Here is a 23,662-nt window from a genome sequence, read left to right as displayed (position 1 = left end):
GGTGTCATGTGAAAATTATTCACTTAAAGTTGGTTTGTAATAGCAAAATATTGGAAATCAACTGAATGTTGGAGACAACCTAAATATTAGAAAAACCTAGAATACCTAAACTGTATTTTATTCTTACTGAAAGTGAATATTGATAGAGCATACTGAACAGGAAAAAAAGTTGCAGAAGGTGATATACTGTACACTTTATTAATATAAAGTTGTAAAACCTGCAAAGTTATCGTATATATTGTGTGTAGATACAGGTACGTGGTTAGCCTATAATAATGTGCATAAATTATACACAATTTCAAAATGGGGAGGAGAGATGGTATGTTAGGCTACACTATTCATAAAACAATTCATATCTGGTAATTCTACTATAGGTAATAAAACCTAAGAAAATAATACTGTTTAACAGTCACAAGTTATTCTTTGTTAACACTTACCTAGTAAGGCTTTTTATATTAATGATAATTAGAAGCAGCTCCATATTTTCAAAATAGTTAAATATGGATGACGACATATGAAACACTATGATTATTAGAAAATCTATATATTAAGTAGTATAGTGACTGGAACTTGATCAACAGTAGCTACCGTCATCATCATCACTGTTACCGCTACTACTATTATTTACCTTTACTAAAGGAATAAGTACGCAAAGTAGGCTGATGTGTGGAAACAATAGTGAAACAATGTCAACTGGAAAAAGTGGAATACTAATTAGAATGTTTGTATACATTAATTAAAGCACTATAAACTATATTCACATCCATTAACAATGATTTTAAAATAACTTAGAATTTTAGTAAAATTTAATGCTTATTAAATGACTATTAATTTGCATATTGAAAATAAAATTATACTGTCACTCAATTTTCTCAAAACCCTACATTAGTTTAAATTTCTAGTTCACTATGCTAATAGGCATAGGCATTTATTTTATTTTTTATTTTATTTTATTTATTTATTTTTTTGCAGTACGGGGGCCTCTCACTGTTGTGGCCTCTCCCGTTGCGGAGCACAGGCTCTGGACGCGCAGGCTCAGCGGCCATGGCTCACGGGCCCAGCCGCTCCGCGGCATGTGGGATCTTCCCGGACCGGGGCACGAACCCGTGTCCCCTGCATGGGCAGGCGGACTCTCAACCACTGTGCCACCAGGGAAGCCCAGGCATAGGCATTTTTAAAACCATTTAAGAAAATATATCTGTGACAACTAGTTTCATTATTGAAGAAAATCTCCTTCATAAATGACGCATGGCCCCTGAAATCATTAACTTCTGAAAACAAAAATAATTTCACAGTTGTTTCTACTACTACATAACTGCTTACTTGATAACTGCATTATTTTTATCACACGTTTTTTAGTTAATATGACTTGGTTTACTAAAGGAAACATCTATAAAAGCAGTAGGAGAATGCAATGACTAAACCTCTTATGTGCTTGTAATTTTAATTTTTATCAGTACAGTTTTATCCACTGAGAAAAGTCAGGAAGGAAAGAGATTATCTTCTATTTTATACTTTCACTCCAGCACTGAATGAATCTGACATTTATTTTTATACAATGGCCCGAACCTGAGTTTTTTTTTTTTTACCGTGGTCAACAAGAACACAGCAAATTCAGTGGGCAGTCTAGGTCATACCCCAAGGGGAGAGAGAAGAAAGAGTTTTCTTCCCTTAGTTCCTGGATCTTCTTTGGGGTTTATACTGTGACCAACGAACATGGGTTGTGAGGCTTATTTAGAGCCATTTGCACTTGTGTTAGGTAGAAAAAGACTTTGTCTCCTCTCCTGTAATCATTATTATACTAGGTTACAAGGAGCTGTGCCTATGTTCTACACCTCTGTAAAAATCTATTTGATGTTCCCTTCTGTATCATCTATTCCATTTATTTGTTTGCATATGTAGTCTACCCAGTTATTGACCATGAAATGGTTATATGAGCACGCCCTTGAGCTAGCTGGGCTGGTGATCATTGCTCATCCAGGAAGTGTCATGGCACTGTGTAATGGAGGTATCATTTTTTTTTTCCAGCTTGGACTCAGATCAAGAAGAGGCTTTCCTATATAAGGGACAGAAATACAATTCTCCCCATTGCCTAAGAGCAGAGAAAACAGCTAGCAGAGAGAACACAGATGGCGACAGATGGCTTAGACTAGAGAGACATCTCCAGAGCCAGTGGACAAATGCCATTTCTGGATTACCATTTTACATCTCTAGCCATACAGGGATCAGAAATGCTTAGCTGTTCAAGACACATACAGCTGTAACTAGAGATGTCTGAGAAAGATAGCTACGGAGGCCAAATGAAGTAACATTAGTACCAAGGATAGACATCATTCTCACAGCTCACTAAGTCATTCTAGAAAGGACACACCAACCACATTTTGTTTGTTTTTCTGTTTTATACCAACTATATTTGAAAGCGTTTTCAGCTTCAGTTTTCAAAGATCAACTGGTGGAAAAAAAGATCTTAAGATACAATCTTGGTGAAAGAGTTAGTGCCTTATAATCTCTTGCAACTCACATGCTCTGCCTCATTTCTGGGGATTTGAAATAACAAGGATTTTAATCACCTCTAAACTAAGCAGAGCTAAGCAAAGATTAGTTTGCTCATGTAAATTTAAACTTGCTCATGCAAGACCACAGAGAAGCTAAAGTTACAAACTACGGATTAACCAATTTCTCTATTGAGTTAGCTTGGTCATGAACCATACAGTGAGACTGATAGAGGATAATCAATATACATTAATTATTGATTCTCTATATGCCTGAAATATTCCAAATGGGATTAATTTCATAATAGTAATAGAATCTCTTCAAACAGTTTTTATGACAGGTTTCAAGATTATCTTTCATTTATGAAGTGATTCATCTAAGTCTCTTCACCTAAAAGTAGGTATATTCCAATATAAATGGAGTTAATGAGCAAATGTTACCTAAAAATGTTCCTCAAATCCTATATTTTTAAATGCATTTACTTGGTGAGTATATTTTTGACACTGAATTTTTATTAATTCACAGTAAACAAAATTTCTACTATATATTTGAATTAGTTTTCTGTAAGCTTGTACACACAAATATTTCAGTGAAGAAGATACAGAAGATAGTTTGAATCTGGAAAGGAATGCATAGTAGTTAAAAAATTTTTCCAAAAAAAAAAATTAAGGTGGAACAAGTTTTATAAAAAAAGATGTTTGTATTTCTTTTAAAAATAAACTGTAGTCTCTTACCCTAAGTATTAAGTAATGACTCATTACTTCACTTGATTTAACTTTAAAAAGAAAGCCACAATTATTTTTATAATAACCTGCAATTAAAACCAGAGATAAGAATCCTTTAAAATTTTGCCTACAATGAACACAAGAAAGTTTGGAGAACATTTTGCCTTAGAACGGGAAAAAAAAGTAGCTATATAAATATCATAGTGGTAAGTTAGGAATATTATATACACCTAGTAAATAGGAGAAGTTCTACTCAAAAGATTTAAGACTTGGAAAGGGGCTCTAAAATTAATGCGATCACTCTTCTGGTTGGACAAATGATCAAATAAATTCTCACGATATATTTTAGGTTAATGGAGTTTTTTCTTTTCACTAGCAAAACAACTATGTGCATTTTGGAATTCTCTTAATAAAGAAAACAAAATTTTACACATTAGACCCTTTATTCTGTCATATGTATGATAGTTCTTATTTTTCTTGTTAAAATTTGCTTACATACTTTCCACTGACCATGTGTTATTTTTATAATTATGAAAAAATCAATAAAGTGATTTCTATTTTGCGAAAGAAAAATTACAGTTGCACATTTTATTTTACCCCCAGAAGTAACCTTCCATTATACTTGAGTGTTCTCTATATTATAGGGAATACAATGGAAACAATTCTGATTGAGCAGAAGTAAAACTGTCTATTAAAAAATATCACTAAGAGTTTTATAGTATCCATTAGTCTTTAATCCATTTTGAGCTTATTTTTGTGTATGGTGTTAGAGAATGTTTTGATTTTCTTCTTCTACATGTGGCTGTCCAATTTTCCCAGCACCACTTACTGAAGAGACTGTCTTTTCTCCATTGTATATGCTTGTCTCCTTTGTCATAGATTAATTGACCATAGGTGTGTGGTTTTATTTCTGGGCTTTCTATCCTGCTCCATTGATCTATAAGTCTGTCTTTAGGCCAGTACCATACTGTTTTGATTGCTGTATCTTTATAGCATAGTCTGGAGTTAGGGAGCCTGATTCCTCCAGCTCCATTTTTCTTTCTCAAGATTGTTTTGGCTATTCAAGGTCTTTTGTGTTTCCATATAAATTATAAGACTGGATACTATAAAACTCTTAAGAGGAAAACATAGGCACAACACTCTTTGACATAAATTGCAGCAATACCTTTTTGCAGCCACCTCCTAGAGTAATGAACATAAAAACAAAAATAAACAAATGGGACCTAATGAAACTTCAAAGCTTTTGCACAGCAAAGGAAACCATAAACAAAACAAAAAGACAACCCTCAGAATGGGAGAAAATATTTGCAAATGAAGCAACCAACAAGGGATTAATCTCCAGAGTATACAAACAGCTCGTGCAGCTCAATATTAAAAAAAAACAAAAAAAAAACCCAATCAAAAAATGGGCAGAAAACCTAAACAGACATTTCTACAAAGAAGACATACAGATGGCCAAAAAGCACATGAAGAGGCTCAACACTGCTAATTATTAGAGAAATGCAAAGCAAAACTACAATGAGATATCACCTCACACCAGTCAGAATGGCCATCATTAAAAAGTCTACAAATAATAAATGCTGGAGAGGGTGTGGAGAAAAAGGAACCCTCCTACACTGTTGGGGGGAATGTAAATTGGTACAGCCACTATGGAGAACAGTATGGAGGTTCCTTAAAAAAACTAAAAATATAGCTAACATATGACCCAGCAATCCTACTCCTGGGCATATATCTGGAGAAAACCATAATTCAAAAACATACAAGCACCCCAATGTTCACTGCAGCATTATTTACTACAACCAAGACATGGAAGCAACTTAAATGTCCATCGACAGAGGAGTGGATAAAGAAGATGTGGCACATATATACAATGAACTATTACTTAGCCATAAAAAAGAATGAAATAAGGCCATTTACAGGAACATGGATGGACCTAGAGACTATCATACTAAGTGAAGTAAGTCAAACAGAGAAGGACAAATATCATATGATATCACTTATACGTGGCATCTAAAAAATGATACAAATGAACTTATTTACAAAACAGAAACAGACTCACAGACTTAGAAAACAAACTTATGGTTACCAAAGGGGAAAGGTGTGGGGTGGGAGGGATAAATTAGGAGGTTGGGGTTAATATATACACACTACTATATATAAAATAGGCAATCAACCAGGACCTACTGTATAGCACAGGGAACTCTATACTCTGTAATAACGTATATGGGAAAAGAATCTGAAAAAGAATAGATATATGTATATGTATAACTGAATAACTTTGCTGTACAGCTGAAACTAACAAAACATTGTAAATCAACTCTACTCCAATATAAAATTTTTAAAAAGTTAGTGGGTAAAAAAAATAAAAACATAAAAAATATCACTGTCCATTAAATAATAAGAGTGTCCTGAGCACTTTTGGATGAATATAACCTTGGATTAAATCCGCTAAAAAGAAGTATATTTAACACCACTAGGTCCAAAAAAAAAGGGGGTGTGGTGCTGAGGGAAATGCAAGCCACAGAGCATGGAAACCCAAGAAGATAAAGAGTCTTTCTAAAGGTTTCACACAATAGCCTAAAGAGCAGACATAACCTACCTTGGTTTTTGGAGATGGCTTTTGTGTGTCTCTCACGAAGTCTTTTGTTAGAAGGATGTTCTTACAATTGGCCTCCTATAAAAGAAGTATAAAAGGAACATTAGAGACCGAAGAACACTACCCTAACCAGAAATTACAATGTAGTGAAAAGCATTTCTGGATTGAGTTGTTCATATCAGAAGCTAGTGAGACTGTAGAGAGCAGTCAAAACGTTTCCTTTCTTCTTTGTCACATACATCAGTGAAGTAATGTAAGACAGTCATGGAGTAGGTGTGGGGCTTACAGGACATATATATTCAGAGATGAGTATTAAGAATCTCATCTACGCTATCATGTCATTTACATATCCACAGACATCTCACCTCTTCTTTGGAGAACTGAGTAATTCTCCAAGATATCAACACCAAACTTGAAGTTTCCAACTTTCCCCAAGTATTTTACAAACGGGTTCTGATTCTGTAAATGTTTTATCATAAATAAATTCCTTCACATTGTTTATAATCTGTATCGAATAGTGACAGTTGCATATCAATATCCCGAGAAAAAATATCTGAGTATCTGTTTACAAAATTATTAAACTTCTAAGTCCTCGGTTCACGCCAAAACAGTACATGCAAAAACAAGAGCAGAGATTACGAGGCAGCAGCTTACTTGCGGTTGGATAGATTTACTATTTATTTCTACATGGTAAATAAAAACAACAATCTTGTTGTTGTTTACAAAATAATGTAGGGCCTAACTTCTGAATAGCCATTAACTTGAGCCAGTTTTCCATAGATGATACTATCTCCAAATTAAGACAGAACGAAAATACATAAGAGGAAGATTATAGTCAACAATAAAGCTAAGGAGTAAATAAGTCAGATTTCTTTTACCTGCTCCAAAACCTTCACCTCTGCAGCCCATTTCTTCCCCTATCATGTCTACCATTCACTCATCTAAATAAAGAGGTTTTATTCCAATTTACTTTAGGGTTAATTATCATCTTTTAAACAAAACTGTATTCTACACATTTTATAATATTAGTAAAATTTCCTGGAATTACATTCTTATATTTTTAAAGGGAACAGTATATTATGAGGACAAAATGTCCCTAAAGAAAATAACACTACTACTTACTACTAATAAATAATTACTAAATCATAGGATGTTTCGGGCACTGTGCTAAAGACTTTGCATTCATAATGCCATGTCCCCCTCAACAGCCCTATGAGCTAGGTACTATTATTATATCGTATTATCATTCCCCTTTTAAGTATTACACAACAAAAGCATACAGAAGTTAAGTAAATTGCCTTTGAGTCCTCACACAGGACTCAAAGATGGTTCTGAATAACTTTAAGGCCTGAGCTCTTATCATCTTTATATACTACTTCTCATCCAATATAGCTGACAGCTTAAATGACTAGGTTGTAGAACCACAGCATTTTAAAGCCAAGAGATTTTTTAATGATCAACTACTCTATCCACGCCCCTAATTTTACACATGAGGGGTGTGCATCCTGAGGTGATGTGCCCAAAATCAGAGAGAGAGTGGTAGAGTCGAGACCCATGCCTGGACCACAGGGCTGTACAGGCTACCTGTCCTCCACTCTGTGCTAGGGAGCAATATTCCCAGACTCGGAGGGTATCATGAACCTCTTGTGAGCTGGGGGCAGGGGTAGCTGCAGCACGGCCAACACTCTCAGCTGCCTGTGGCCTCATGCACAGCCCTGTGTAAGGACCAAGGGTACATTTCTGAGCTCTCCAAATAAGTGTGCATTCCAGTCCTACCCTTTCCCACCAGTCACACCACCTGCTGTTGGGAAGCTGTTTACTGGAAATAGTGAATGAACCCATTCCCGCTTCTGACTCACTGTGAGAGGGATAAACTATATCCAGCATGACATTTAAAAGGTTTAAGTGATTAACTGCATAGTCCGTTGTGTAATTTGGCTACCCTTGGATAATATAATTAGGTATAATCCTTATACCTCTTTTTAAACTACTGGTAAGTAAATGTTAGAATGTGATGAGAAGAAAAAAGGCCAACTCTTAAGGAAAGTGAATAGGAATAGATGACCTTTGTTTATGTCTGTCTGAGCTTCTAAATGCCTATAATTCTTTCTTCCTTATGCATAAACTAAAAGTGGCTGTGTTTCCTTTAAAAGTGACAGTATCACTCCTAATTTGCCTCCCTGTCCCTGTGAATTAATAAGTATAAGGCTGACAGTCAGCTTTTCCCTAAAAGACTCTGAAAGCATTTTCTGTAAACTTTTAACTGAAAATGCCACCTACATAAATTACGTTTATTTTTTGTTTTATGACTTTAAATTCAGAGAGTGGAGTCAAAGTGAAGTTCAGTAGTCACAGCACCATCCTAGCTCTCTAACCAGCTCTAGGAAGTCAGGCAAGCATTTTTTTTTTTTTTTTTTTTTTTTGGTACGCGGGCCTCTCACTGTTGTGGCCCCTCCCGTTGCGGAGCACAGGCTCCGGACGCGCAGGCTCAGCGGCCATGGCTCACGGGCCCAGCCGCTCCACGGCATGTGGGATCTTCCCGGACCGAGGCACGAACCCATGTCCCCTGCATCGTCAGGCAGACTCTCAAACACTGAGCCACCAGGGAAGCCCCAGGCAAGCATTTTAACCTCTTGGACCTCTCCCTCAGTTTAAAGATCTATACAACAAAGGGACTGGATTAGGTGAGCTCCAAGAATCCTAGCTAGCTCTTAAATTTCAAGACTTTATGACCTTATGATTCTTTCAGGAAGCAATATTTATTGACAAAAAAGTTAAGCTACATCCTGTTGAGGGTTGCATTCCCAATGCCCCCATCCGAATGCTGCTGGAGTACTGGCACCCATGCAATAGCAGTGAACTATAGAACACAGGCCACACTTCCTGCAGGGCCAAGTGTTACTCAGATTTCTGGAGGGAAATTAAGTAATTCAACTAGTACCTTAAATAAGTAACTGGTAATAACTTAATGTATTGTTTTAAAACAGATATAGTAATGGTAACTCCATAATATATTATGAGAAGTATTTTAAAGATAAAACCTTTTTAAAGTTGTACTTTTAAAAAACCATTTATGCTTGTAGGTATATACCTGAGAATTAAAAACATATGTCCACACAGAAACTTTTACATAAGTGCTCACTGTAGCATTTATGTTTGTAGGTATATGCTTGTAGATATATACCTGAGAATTTACGCCTGTAGGTATATACCTGAGAATTGAAAACATACGTCCACACAAAAACTTTTACATAAGTGCTCACTGTAGCATTATTCATAATGGCCCCAAAGTGGAAACAACACAAATGTCCATCAACTGTTGTTCAGATAAAAAAAATACGGTGTATACACACAATGGAATATTGTCCAGCTATAAAAAGGAATGAAGTACTGATACCTGCTAATCACATAGATTCACCTTGAAAACACTATGCTAAGTGAAAGAAGCCAGACACAAAAGGACATATATTGTGTGAGTCCATGTGTACGAAATGTCCAGAACAGGCAAATAATGACAGGAAGCAGATTAGTGGTAGCCAGGGCCTGGGAGGAGGAGGGAACGTACAGTCACGTCTCATAGCTCCAGTCTGCATGGGGTTTCTTTTGGGGTGACAAAAATGTTCCGGAGTTAGGTAATGGTAACGGTTGTACAACTTGGTGAACATGCTAAAACCCAATAAACTGCATATTGTAAACAGGTGAATTTTACGGTACATGAATTCTGTCTACATTTTTTAAAAAGCCTTTTAAAGCAAATCCCCACATTCCCAGGGCAAAGGGAAGAGACCTCAGGTTTGCGTTTGAACTCTCCCCTTAGAAGAACTTCTTTGCAAAGGTTTGAAGGGGGAATGTTTCGTGTTTGTAAGTATTATGTGAGCATGGAAATTCTCTCAAATATTAACTGAACCCTATTATTATGTGTGGCATTGCAATGCTGGTCACTGGGGAATGGAATGATAAATTAGACACGAATATATTACATAGGGTATACTTATATTTATTTTAAACATTTCTACTTGAACGAGACTTCTGACTGAACTGACTGCCCACTCCAAAGACTTGAGTAACATCCAATTGCTTAAACCCGCTGTATCATGAAAACACCATTTAAAAATACAATAGGGAAAGAAAAAATACCTTGTTTGTCACTGCTGTGTTGGCCTTTCCATTCACTTACTAATGACAATAAAAAATAGGAAAGCACCTGCCGTTCCCTCCGCCTAGCCCGCTGCTCCCAGCTATTCACATTGTGTGCCCACACTTCATCCAGGTCTCTGTTCAGATTTGCTGGAGGGGACTCCCTCCCTGGAACACCTCATCTGAATCACCACTGCTCTCCCCTCCCACTGGGGCACTCTCTATTTCTTCAGAGCGCTCAGCAATATCTCCCTTTAATATTTAGTGGTTTTAATTCTTCACTGTCCATCTCACCCTGCTCTGTGAGAAGACCTGTATCACTCACAGATACATCCCCAAGGCCTAGAACAGTGTTCGGCACACAGCAGAAGCTCAACTGTTGTGGTGAATGAGTAAACCAAATCAATGAACAATATCCCTTTTCTAACCTTTCACAATCCCTTTGTGCATTCCTCCTGTTTTTAATTCTCTCCTTAATCAGCTTACACTTCATGACCTTTCATTCCTTTGCTAATGCCCTTCGTTTTCTTCCTCTTGTCGTCAATCACTGCATTTATTTCACAAAAGGACAACCTTGGATGAATCCGGTTATATGCCTTCTCTGTGCTGGGAATGGAGCAACTGAAAGTGGCTGGAAAAAAATTATAGAACTGGGGCTTCCCTGGTGGTGCAGTGGTTGAGAGTTCACCTGCTGATGCAGGGGACACGGGTTCGTGCCCCGGTCCGGGAAGACCCCACATGCCGCGGAGCGGCTGCGCCCGTGAGCCATGGCCGCTGAGTCTGCACGTCCGGAGCCTGTGCTCCGCAATGGGAGAGGCCGCAACAGTGAAAGGCCCGCGTACCGCAAAAAAGAAAAAAAAAAAAAATATATATATAGAATTGGTTCACTGTGTCATGTTAAATTTATTACCATAAATCTTGACTGAACCCTGTCTAATCCACAGCAATCCTGCTATACTTCTTTAGTAACATGATTTTCCACTCTCCAAGATGATACTTCATGTCTCCTCCTCTCTTCTCAAACCCTTTTCCTTCCATTCTTGCTTCATTGGAAAAAAGAAGCATCAGAGAAGCTTCTCATTACCCCACCATCAAATTTACAAACCACTCTATGTCCCTCCAGGTACCATGGAAGATTCTGGTCCTAATCAGCCATTCCCTCCACGCCACCTTTGAGCCCATCTCCTCTCACCTTCTCAAGGACGTCACTCTTTCAATTCTCCCCTCCCACTCCCTCTCCACTAGATCATTCCCATAATCACACGCATGCTCTGTAATTATCTTTAAGAACAGAAAACACCAACCAAAAAAACAACTTCCTTAATCTTAGTTCTCTTACTAGCTGTGGTCCCACGTTGTTTGCTTTCCTTTATAGCGCACTCCTCCAAAGCAGCTGTCTTCACCGTACCTACTCCTTCATCTTCAGTGCCCCCAAATCTGTGTTTTTCGTTTGTTTGTTTGTTTGGTCACTAGCCACAGAAAGTGCTGAAAACAGTCACAGCTTGGTTTCCATCTTACTCAGTTAGCAACACCTGACCCAGGTGATACCTTCTAATAGCTGCCACGTCATCACTGATGGGGGGAAACTGCCCACCTCATTGACCAGCTCCACAGGATCTGCTTGGGCACTGCTTCTCCTCTACACAATAAAGTTACATATCTATCGGTTATTGGTTTGTTTTGTGTATCCTCTACTAAATACAAGTTCTATGAAGGCAAATAATTGGTGTCCCTTACTCATGACTAAAACTACAGTGCCACTGAAAAGTGCCTTGTGTAGTAGGAGCTCAATAAACACGTGTTGAATAAATAGTTGAATGAAATCCGAGTGACTCAAGGGTTGATGTAGAGAATTCTTCTTTTCCCAAAGGATACAATGATCTCAGAACACTTTCATTTCTTTTCAATACAACCAATATCCTAACGACTCCCAAATCTGTATCGCTATCTTTGACGTTTCTCCTAAGCTACTTAAGTCTAACTGCTTACTTGGCAACTCTACCTTGCTGTCTAATAAGCACCTAAATTTATGTCCAAACCTGAGCTTTTGATTTGTCAGCAAAATAATTTACGTCAGTCCTGGAGTTTCTTCCCCAGATTAGCAAATGGTACCCAGTTGCTCAAGCCAATGTCTTAGGTATCAACCTTGATTCCTCCCTTTCCCATACCTCCCACCATCAAACCTATCATCAAGTCCAGTCAGCACTCTCCAAAGTAAACTGGGATTCATTCACTTCTCTCTATGTACACAGCCAACCCAGTCACAGCCATCATTTTTCACCTAAATTACTTCAATCATCCTGCTTTCTATAAGCTTTGTATACGTAAATCAGATGATGTCATTCCTCAAGCAATGTCTCATCATTACTCGCGGAATAAAATCCAAACTATTTACCATAACCTACATAGCCTCACATGATCTAGCCCTTGCCTTCTTGTCTAACCTCATCTCACACCACTTGCCCGCTCCCTTACTATGCCTTAGACACAATGGCCGCCTTTTCTACCTTCAAACACTCCAAGCCCTTTCCTGCCTTCAAGTATTCGTCCTTCATATTCCCTCTCCCTGGAATGCCTCTCCACCATTTCTTTAGCATGGCCGGTATATTCTCCTCCTTCAGCTCCTATGTCACCTCCTCCGAGAGGCCTTCTTTAACAACCCCATCTAAAGTGGCTCCCCTGATTACTCTCTTCCCTTATTAACCTGCTTTACTTCAAACACAGTAATTATTCTAATTTGTAATTCACAGTTTTGTTTTACATTTTGATTTATTTATTGTACATCACCTCCAGTAGACTTTAAGGTTCATGTGGGTAAGGATTTGCTCAGTGTACCCCCAGCATTCTGTAGGTATTTAATAAGTGTTTTTTGAATGAATAAAGAAAATAATGTCAACTCTTACATTTCCCTTGCCTTTAGTATTAATTTCCAACCACTAAAAAACGTGATGGATCTCCATGATATTGAGAATCAGATAATAATACATTTTCTTACTACCTGGGTAATATAATAATGGGTGAGGGTAGATGGCAAAGAAGCTGTTATTATGACAGGCAGAAGTTGTCAGAGAGCTGCAATTGGTCTGCTGGAATCAAACCACACAAGTGATTTGATCGAATTTAGTGAGTTGGAGACATGACAGAGAGCAATGCTGATATGATTACAAGTGGGTGTAACAGCCCAAGCCTAAGGCCTCCTACAGGAAAAAGCTACACAACACACTGCTACTTTGCACACAACCAGGATCCAATAAATGTCACTGGCAGATTGCAGACCACTCCTTACAATACCATAAAAGTCTCCACTTTAATTCAACTGTATCTGCAAAATGAATCTTAATTTGGCTGATTATAACAAATGACCAGGATGTTTTCTTAAAACTCAAAAGTAGGGCTTCCCTGGTGGCGCAGCAGTTGAGAGTCCGCCTGCCGATGCAGGGGACGCGGGTTCGTGCCCCGGTCCGGGAAGATCCCACATGCCGCGGAGCGGCTGGGCCCGTGAGCCATGGCCGCTGAGCCTGCGCGTCCGGAGCCTGTGCTCCGCAACGGGAGAGGCCACAGCAGTGAGAGGCCCGCGTACCGCAAAAAAAAAAAAAAAAAAAAAAAAAACTCAAAAGTAATACAATGTTATCTTTACATAAATAAAGGGAACAAATTGAATTAAAATAGCATTTAACAGATTTTCATTATGTAAACTTTTGGGAAGAAATCTGTAGTTCTTGGGCTTGGACCAGGGAAATGTAAAGGGAAGACGTGAGAAGTAGTTACGTTTCAGATGTATTTTGGACTCATTACTTTTACTTCATAAACTGCAACTACACTAGCCACAAGTACCACCTTAATTGTCTTTTAAAATTGCTTTACAGAGAATGTTGAAAATTGTTTTACAGAGAATGGCAACCAGTCATTTCTGATTAAAGAAAAAGGAATGAGAATGAATATAGCAAGAGATTAAAGATTTAAGCATCATCAAACATTAGAATCTAGACTTCTGATCTCATCATTACAATCCATTACAGTCTTCTCTTCCTTCCGCTCCTCTGTCACCTCTTTGGAGAAGCTTTCTGTAACAACCTCATCAGAATCAGCTCTTCCTAGTTACTCTCAACTTGCTTTACTTCTGTAACAGTCACAACTGGTTTAAGATTGGTTTAGGTGTCCATATGTTGTGCTGGTGATTTCAGATCTATTCTTAATATATGTGCATATTAGCCCACCGTGCTTTCTTGTTTCACAGTCTTGAAGAAGGTCTACTTTTTACTGATTTGCACAGGGGTTTGAATCTGTTGTCAGAGGCAAGTGAGCGAGTGCCAGACTCAGGCCTTTTTATCTGCTGGTCCCTCTGCCTGGGATGCTCTTCCTCCTCATGTCTATATGGCTTGCTCCACCACAGCACTGTGATCTCCACTCATCTCAGACGGGCTTCCCTCAATTTTCTATAGAAAATAGTGATGCCAACTTCCCTCTCTCCTCTCATATACCATTAATCTCAAGTCCTTATCATGGTTTTAATTTTCTTCACAAAATGTATCATCAAATGTCATATTAATTTTCTTAATTGTTTACTGTCTGTGTCCCCCTCCTAAAGAGGCAAAGTCCACGGAGGCAGAGAATTTTTTAAAAAAATTAAATGCTATAGCTCCAGTTCACAGAATACTAACTGCTACACAGTAGGTGTTTAATAAATGGTGGTTCAAATTAGACTTTATTGCGATTTTCAGGATATTACATCCAAAAAAAGCAGAAAACATTTTTTTTTTCATGTGCACATGGAACATTCTCTAGGATTGACCACATATTAGGGCACAAAACAAGCCTCAACAAATTTAGGAGTATAGAATTATTTCAAGCATCTTTTCTGACCACAATGGCATGAAACTAGAAATAAACCACAGAAAAAGAAACAAGAAAAAAGTGATTACATAGAGACTAAACAACATGTTACTAAAAAAACAATAGGTCAATGATGAAATCAAAGAAGAAATTAAAAAATACCTTGAGTCAAATGACAATGAAAACAGAACCATACCAAATCTATGGGATGCAGTTCTTAGAGGGAAGTTCATAGCAATACATGCCTTCTTCAAGAAAAAAGAAAAATCTCAAATAAACAGCCTAACCCACCACCTACAAGAATTAGAAGAAAAACAAAGAAAACCTAAAGTCAGCAGAAGGAAGGAAATAATAAAGATCAGAGAGGAAATAAAATAGAGATTAAAAAAATAGAAAAATGAATAAAACCAAGAGCTGGTTCTTTGAAAGAGTAAACAAAATTGACAAACCTCTGGCCAGGCTCACCAAGAAGAAAAGAGAAAAGACCCAAGTGAACAAAATAATAAGTGAAAGAGGAGAAATCACAGCCGATACCACAGAAACACACACACACACACACACAAAACATAAGAGAAACTGTACAATTATATGCCAACAAATTCGACAACCTAGAAAAAAATGGACAAGTTTCTAGAAATATACATACCACCAAAACTGAATCAAGAAGAAATAGATAACTTGAACAGACTGATCACTGGTAATGAAATAGAATCTGTAATAAAAAAAACTCTCTACAAACAATAATCCAGGAACAGATGGTTTCACAGGTGAATTCAACCAAACATACAAAGAAGAACTTATACTGATCCTCCTCAAACTCTTCCAAAAGACTGAAGGGGAAGGAATACCCCTAAAGACATTCTATGAAGCCACCATCACCCTGATACCAAAACCAGACAAAGATACCACCAAAAAAGAAAATTACAGGCTAATATCTTTGATGAATATAGATGCAAAAATTCTCAAGGAAATATTACCAAACCAAATCCAACAACACATAAAAAAGATCATACACCACGACCTAATTGGATTCATCCCAGGGTCACAAGGATAGTTCAACATATGCAAATCAATCAACGTGATACACCACATCAACAAAAGAAAAGACAAAAACCACAGGATCATCTCAATAGATGCAGAAAAAAATTTGATAAAATTCAACATTCATTCATGATAAAAATCCTTATGAAAGTGAGTATAGAGGGAATATATTTCAACAAAATAAAAGCTATTTATGACAAACCCACAGCCAATATAATTCTCAATGGTGAAAAGCTGAAAGTGTTCCTGCTAAAATCTGGAACAAGACAAGGATGCCCACTCTCACCACTTCTATTCAACATAGTACTGGAAGTCCTAGCCACAGCAATCAGACAAGAAGAAGAAATAAAAGGTATTCAGATTGGTAGGGAAGAGCTAAAATTATCATTATATGCTGATGACATGATGCTATATTAATATGGATAACCCTAAGACTCCACACAAAAACTACTAGAACTGATAAATGAATTCAGCAATGTAGCAGGATACAAGATTAACACACAGAAATCAGTTTCATTTCTTTACACTAACAATGAAATATCAAAAAGGGAACGTAAATAAACAATCCTTTTAAAAATCTCATCAAAAAAAAAATACTTAGGAATAAACCTCACCAAGGAGGTGAAAGACATATGCTGAGAACTACAAAACAGCAATAAAGGAAACTGAAGGTGATTCAAAGAAATGGAAAGATACCCCATGCTCTTGGACTGGAAGAATTGATATTGTTAAAATGGTCATGCTACCCAAAGCAATCTACAGATTTAATGTGATCCCTATCAAATTACCCATGACATTTTTCACAGAACGAGAACAAATAATCCTAAAATTTATATGGAACCATAAAAGACCCAGAATTGCCAAAGCAATCCTGAGAAAAAAGAACAAATCTGGAGGCATAATGCTCTCAGACTTCAGACAATACTACAAAGCTGCAGTAATCGAAACAGCATGGTACTGGCACAAAAACAGACATATGGATCAATGGAATGGAATAGAGAGCCCAGAAATAAACCCATACACCTACAGTCAATTAATCTTCGACAAAGAAGGCAACAATATACAATGGGGAAAAGACAGTCTCTTTAGAAAGTAGTGTTGGGAAAGTCAGACAGCTGCAAGCAAATCAAGGAAGTTAGAACACACCCTCACAGCATACAATAAATTCACAATGGCTTAAAGACTTAGACATAAGACCTGACACCATAAAACTCTTAGAAGAGAACATAGGCAAAACATTCTCTGACATAAGTCGTAAAAATATTTTCTTAGGTCAGTCTTCCAAGGCAATAGAAATAAAAGCACAAATAAACAAATGGGACCTAATCAAACTTATAAGCTTTTGCACAGCAAAAGAAACCATTTAAAAAAAGAAAAAAGACAACCTACAGACTGGGTGAAAATATTTGCAAATGATGCAACTGACAAGGGATTAATTTCCAAAATATATAAACAGCTCACACAACTCAACAACAATAAAACAAAAAAACCCAATCAAAAAATGGGCAGAAGACCTGAACAGACATTTCTCCAAAGAGGACATACAGATGGCCAAAAGGCAAATGAAAAGATGCTCAACATCATTAAAGAAATGCAAATAAAAACTACAATGAGGTACCATCTCACACTGGTCAGAATGCCTGTCACTAAAAAGTCTACAGGACTTCCCTGGTGGCGTAGCAGTTAAGAATCTGACTGCCAATGTAGGGGGCACACGTTCAATCCCTGGTCCAGGAAGATCCCACATGCTGTGGAGCAACTAAGCCCGTGCACAACTACTGAGCCCACGTGCTGCAACTACTGAAGCCTGCGTGCCTAGAGCCCATGCTCTGCAACAAGAGAAGTTACCGCAATGAGAAGCCCGTGCACCACAATGAAGAGTAGGCCCGCTTGCAGCAACTAGAGAAAGCCTGCACACAGAAATGAAGAACCAACGCAGCAGAAAATAAAATAAAAAATTTTTTAAAAGTCTACAAATAGGGCTTCCCTGGTGGCACAGTCGTTGAGAGTCCGCCTGCCAATGCAGGGGACACAGGTTCGTGCCCCAGTCCGGGAGGACCCCGCAGGCAGCTGGGCCCATGAGCCATGGCCACTGAGCCTGCGCGTCCAGAGCCTGTGCTCCACAACGGGAGAGGCCACAGCAGTGAGAGGCCTGCATACAGCAAAAAAAAAAAAAAAAAAAGTCTACAAATAACAAATGCTGAAGGGGGTGTGGAGAAAATGGAACCCTCATACACTGTTGGTGGGAACGTAAATTGGTACAGCCACTATGGAGAACACTATGGGGGTTCCTTAAAAAACTAAAAATAGAGCTAACATGATCCAGCAATCCCACTCCTGGGCATGTATCTGCTCAGGAGATAATTCAAAAAGATACAAGCGCCCCAATGTTCATTGCAGCGTTATTTACTACAGCCAAGACATGGAAGCAACCTAAATGTCCATCAACAGATGAATGGATAAAGAAGATGTGGCACATATAGACAATGGAATATTACTCAGTCATAAAAAGAAACGAATTGAGTTATTTCTAGTGAGGTGGATGGACCTAGAGTCTGTCATACAGAGTGAAGTAAGTCAGAAAGAGAAAAACGAATACCGTATGCTAACGCATGTATATGGAATCTAAAAAAAAAAAAAAATTGGTACTGATGAACCTAGTGGCAGGGCAGGAATAAAGATGCAGACAGAGAATGGACTTGAGGACACTGGGAGGGGGAAGGGTAAGCTGGGACGAAGTGAGAGAGTGGCATGGACATATATACACTACCAAATGTAAAATAGATAGCTAGTGGGAAGCAGCTGCATAGCATGGGGAGATCAGCTCGGTGCTTTGTGACCACCTAGAGGGGCGGGATAGGGAGGGTGGGAGGGAGGCTCAAGAGGGAGGGGATATGGGGAGGTATGTATGCATATGGCTGATTCACTTTGTTGTGCGACAGAGACTAGCTCAGTATTGTGAAGCAGTTATACTCCAATAAAGATATATATATATTTTAAAGTATATAAGAGAATAGTCTGTTAGCCACAAGCCTTCAGAGTTGCCAATGGAAAGCAGTCACTGTGCTTTGAAAACAAATGCAGAGAATTGATTAATCTAGCAAATTAGTTAGGTGGAGTTCCGTTAAGCAAACTTTTATTGTATACTCTATAAATGTGAATGATTACTAATGCGCCAAAGAGTTACTATGACTTTCCTGAAATAAATTTGAGTCAACTTTTATTTATACATACATGGTGCAATTCAATTGATATTTCTGAGTAAATATAAGGAACTAGAATAAGTGCTTTGGAAGACATAACGTATGAGTGATTCCACAACTTTTAGAGAAAACCCAAAGTACATGTAAATATGAGATATTTTTCTCAACTTTGAAGAACTTATAATGTAATACAAGAGAAAAAACCAACTTTCCCAGGCAGAAGGTGAGACTTGTTCTCATAGAAGGAGAGAGAGAGCACCCTAAGACAACACAGGAGATGGGGATTAACTGTACCTGGAGAATGAGAGAGGGCTTCCTAGGGGGGGAAGAGAATTTGAGATGTCCTAGTTGGACTTCCACTCTCGCAACCAGAAGTAGACCCTGCAACAAGGAGCGATGGCAGGTAGTGGATATGGGTAGTTCAGCAGGGGAATGGGACAATAATGGAGGGAGAAGGTAGTTATTAAGGGGTGTCATTATTAAGCTACTAGAGCTTTTTCAGTGGTTCTAAAGCTTCAACCTGGGGGAAGCTCTGGGAAACTCTATAAAATACACACCCCAGAATTATTCCACCCAAGGAGTACGGTTGGGAATTTATACCTCCATACTCCTCAGTCACTGGTTAAAGGCTGCTCCTGGAGGGATACTACTGTCTAGGCACTTCTGGTCCACAGAAGTATCACCTCTATCCCTACGAGGCCAACTGATGAAAGTGGCAGAAATTCAGTTCTAAAGCAAATACAAGTAATCTTTGAAAATCTTCAAATATTCTCTTGCGATTTACTGAGTGCCCCTATTTGCCAAATATACACAATATAATGATTTAAAGTAGGCAATTTCTGGGGTGTCAGTCCCAAAGTATTGCTTTCTCACTGTAAGTAGTTTAAAGGTTATACAGTATAATAATGTTTTCACAAGCAAGAGCAATTTAGTCTATCTTCTGTTAAACATTCCTCACAATAGGAAAGAAGGAATTTAACACCTGGCACGTATATATCTAATCTATTCCAATGATTTCTGAGCAGACATGACCTTCTAATGTTTATCTGTAAGCACTCTACAAAACAAAATGTCTAGGGAGAAAAAATTAGTAATCTGAATTGTAAATATGTGACCCCAAGGTAAGTAATAAGTTTTAAAACTACTTTTATTACCTAATACTTTATACTTATTGATAATCTAATCAGTTTCCACTACTGGAAGGTGCCCATTTGAGTCATGCAAGCAAACAACATTCTATCTTGCTATTTTACCTCTGCGTTTATTAACCATCATTGAATATTTTTTAACCTTCAAACTTAGAAGCAATCTAAAAGGCACAGCTCAAGATCCAAAGAACGGTTTGATGTGACAAAACGAGCAGATGAATTTAGTGTCACCTCTGAGCTCCTCGGTGCTCAAAATGATAACCTACAGATTTTGGTGGGTACAAGTTAGTCATTCTTGCTGTGTAAGTTCACCCACACAGAGAGACACCACAGCTAATCACAACTATCAAACAACAACATAAAAACCAAAACATTTTTTATTTTCCATTATGACTCCACTGCTACCCAGTTTGGAGTATTCTTGAAGGGCTATAAAAAAGACTAGTAGTAGTAACGACATGTAGGACTAGAGTCAGAACAACAGAATTCAAGTCCTTCACTGATACTAAACTGCTATAATAGATACAGAATGAATAATTTGGGTTATTTCTGTACTTCGCCTGTAGTCAGTGCTTTGAATTCAAAACCCAGCTGTCATTTACTGCTACCTGGAATAATTTACTCCTTAGATTTCCTCATCTGCAAAACAGAATTAAGGTCACTTACTTTCCAGGATTACTTTGAGAAGTAAATGAGACCATAGGAATAGAAGAACTCAGCACAGTATCTGCATAAAGTCCCCCTTCTCCTTTTTACCCCCCTGTTCCTGCACTGATTTTGTCTGTGTGTTGTAGACTGCAAATTCCCTTAGGGACAGACACATGTCTCATTTTCTGAAGAGGTCCAGCACTTAGTCCAGATCTGTACACAGAGCAGGCATTAAATGAAAAAAAAAAAAAAGTGAACGTGTTGAAATTAATTTTAGCTTATAGCTCTAAATGAAAAAATGGAGACACATGCAATGTTTTTGAGCATGAAAAAGACATGGGAAATGTTCTAGGAAATTTATGTGATACACCAGTTTATATGATAAATGACTCTACAGGAATGGAATAAACTTTGTAATCAGACTTGCCAAAACATATATTGATGTGAGCATGTCTCTTAACTAATCACTGTTCTAAGATTTTCCTTCTGTTCAAAACACTTTAAAGTAACTGTTTTGAGAGTTTGCATGTGAGTCACACAGGAAAATCAGCATAATTATTTTACAACCAGATTTCAATTTTAAAACCAAATGTTAATATTTAATCATTAGTCCCCAACTTAGTGAACTGCTGTGGCTCAAAATGATTATTGACTACTTTTTGTAATCAAATAAAGCATTAAAGTACAAGGATTTCCCAGTCCAACAATGTATAAAAAAATAGGACACAGGAATGACATATATTTGAAGACAATTTCTAAATAAATTCCCAAAGATATGCTAAGCGACAGCGACACACTGCCTAGTAAAGACAGTCTCACAAAATGTTTGTTTGGAATACAGACTCATCTAGATACTTCTAGATAGATATTTAGTAACATATTAATCACATTATTTTGTGTATGTACATATATATGAGGCTCTATATTAACCCTATATATATGGTATATATACTTGTAATTTATGCACAAAGCACATAAGTAACGTGGATACACTAGGTAGACCAAACGCACAGCCTTCCTGTACGCCTCAGTATCTGCTACCCTCTTAGGTAAATTCAGGACCAATATGGACAAACCATCATCTTTGTCATCCTTTAACCATCTCTTTTCCAACGATTTTCTTTTTTTCTTCCATGTCAGTCACTCTTTCTCATAAACACAACTTAAACCTCCTCATCCCTCCAGACAGTTCCACCTCCAAAATGACTACTGCAAACATCCCACTCTCTGTTCACAGTCCCCTACTCTTCTACCTGGCCTCCTCACCCACTCTCATCTCAAACATTCTCCAGCCTACCTGGAGTCTCCAGGGCCTTCTACAGTGTTGCTCTTTCATATCCTAACTTACACTGCAGGTCCTCTCACCATCTTCACTGCCACCACCGGGGTCCAAGCTGCCATTGTATCTTAAGGTGACTACTGTGATAAACTCCCAGTGGGTCTCCCTGTTTCTGCCTGTCCCTCTCAAAAGTCTATTCTCAGCCTAGCAGCTAGAGTAATCCTTGGAGTAGATAAGTCCTATCATGGCACTCTTCTGATGGATACTAATTAAAAAGTGCCAGGATAAAAATGCAGGTCCTTACAATGACCCGTAAGAGCATACACGATCTGGTCCCTTGTTGTCTATGTGACCCCTTTTCTTCTCACCTTCCCCCTTGCTCACTGTAATCCAACCACACCAGCCTTTGCAACTCTGCTCGGCACACAGACCAGCTATATTTTCATCTCAGCCCTCTGTATAGCTCTTGTCCCCCACCAGCAGTGCCTCTCTCTCAAGGGTCTTCAAGGTTTGCTCCTTTACCTCCTTCAAGTCTCTGCTCAGACGTCCCTCGTCGATGAAACATTTTGTTCATCTTATTTAAATCAGCAAATGACATTTACCAGCACTACTTCTGTCCTCCCCTGCTTTCTCTCCATAGAACATATCACCACCCGACAAAGTACCCATTTCCTTAATCCTTTGTTTATTGCCTGTCGTTTACTGTATCCTCATTAGAATATAAGCTTCAAAAGGGCAGAGACTTCTGTCTATCACTCACTGATGTAGTCCCTGTTCCTAGAACAATGCTTTGCACATGGTAGGCACCTGATGATTCTTTAATGAAAGCAGCTTAGATTTCACGGTCCATTATTTCAACCGTATTTTTGCCACCAAACTTTGTGTATAGAAGTATTTAGGTGATTAAGTTAATTCTTGAGTGCAGATAAGGGAAAAGCTTCACTAAAGTTTGAACTTCAGTCATCTTATGAGAAAAACTCTAAAATTATTCTGAAGCTGGAGAAATGAAACTATGGCTGTTAGATGCCTACTTGAAAGATGTGATTCCCTTAACCCATTTATTCAGAAATATAGCTTTGACTTTCCAGTTTGACAAAATAAAGGCACTTCCACTTACGCTCTTTTTTTGAAACCTACAATAAAAAAATGAAAAAGAAAAAGGAAAGCTTCACCTTGAGTAAGAAATGGCCATAACTGTAGACAACCAACTGTGAATACTACTTGTCAAATTCAACAAAATGTGGACCAAAAGCCCAACAGCCAACATACACATTCTCAGACCTCCAGCAGACCACAGATTTCCCCAAATGTCACAGTCCTGAGAGGTCTACCCCAAATTCCTGTGACTGAAGTTGCTAGATGTGGTAGACATGGCCAAACCACTGCAAAATCTGGAAAAACCCTGCAGGGCCCGAGGTTCACACACAGAGAATGGCAGGGAAACGGAGCTGCAGGAGGAAGCATGCAGGTACACCTCTGTCCTTATCTTTGCTTTGACCTCCTGGTAGAGGAAGCCTGTCTGGAAGGGAGGCCGATGAGTGTGTTACAGAAGCCACGAT

At 38.2% G+C, this 23,662-nt stretch overlaps 1 protein-coding gene across 6 annotated transcripts in view; it reads right to left on the bottom strand.

The window, feature by feature from the left end:
- Positions 1–23,662, bottom strand: part of FAM13A (family with sequence similarity 13 member A) — a 356,140-nt gene that overhangs the window by 180,245 nt on the left and 152,233 nt on the right. For all 6 annotated transcript variants that reach the window (XR_009564127.2, XM_060299807.1, XM_060299808.1 and 3 more), the window contains one exon: positions 5,818–5,892. Coding sequence is in view for 5 of the 6 variants with exons in the window: in XM_060299807.1 (XP_060155790.1) it covers positions 5,818–5,892 (75 nt within the window). In the remaining variant the exon portion in view is untranslated. The remainder of the gene's footprint in view (positions 1–5,817; positions 5,893–23,662) is intronic.

The sequence above is a fragment of the Globicephala melas genome, chromosome 5 (assembly GCF_963455315.2).
Source record: "Globicephala melas chromosome 5, mGloMel1.2, whole genome shotgun sequence".
NCBI classification, from domain to species: domain Eukaryota; kingdom Metazoa; phylum Chordata; class Mammalia; order Artiodactyla; family Delphinidae; genus Globicephala; species Globicephala melas.
The sequence above is the reverse complement of the archived record's forward strand: the minus strand, read 5'-3'. Positions and strand labels throughout refer to the sequence as shown.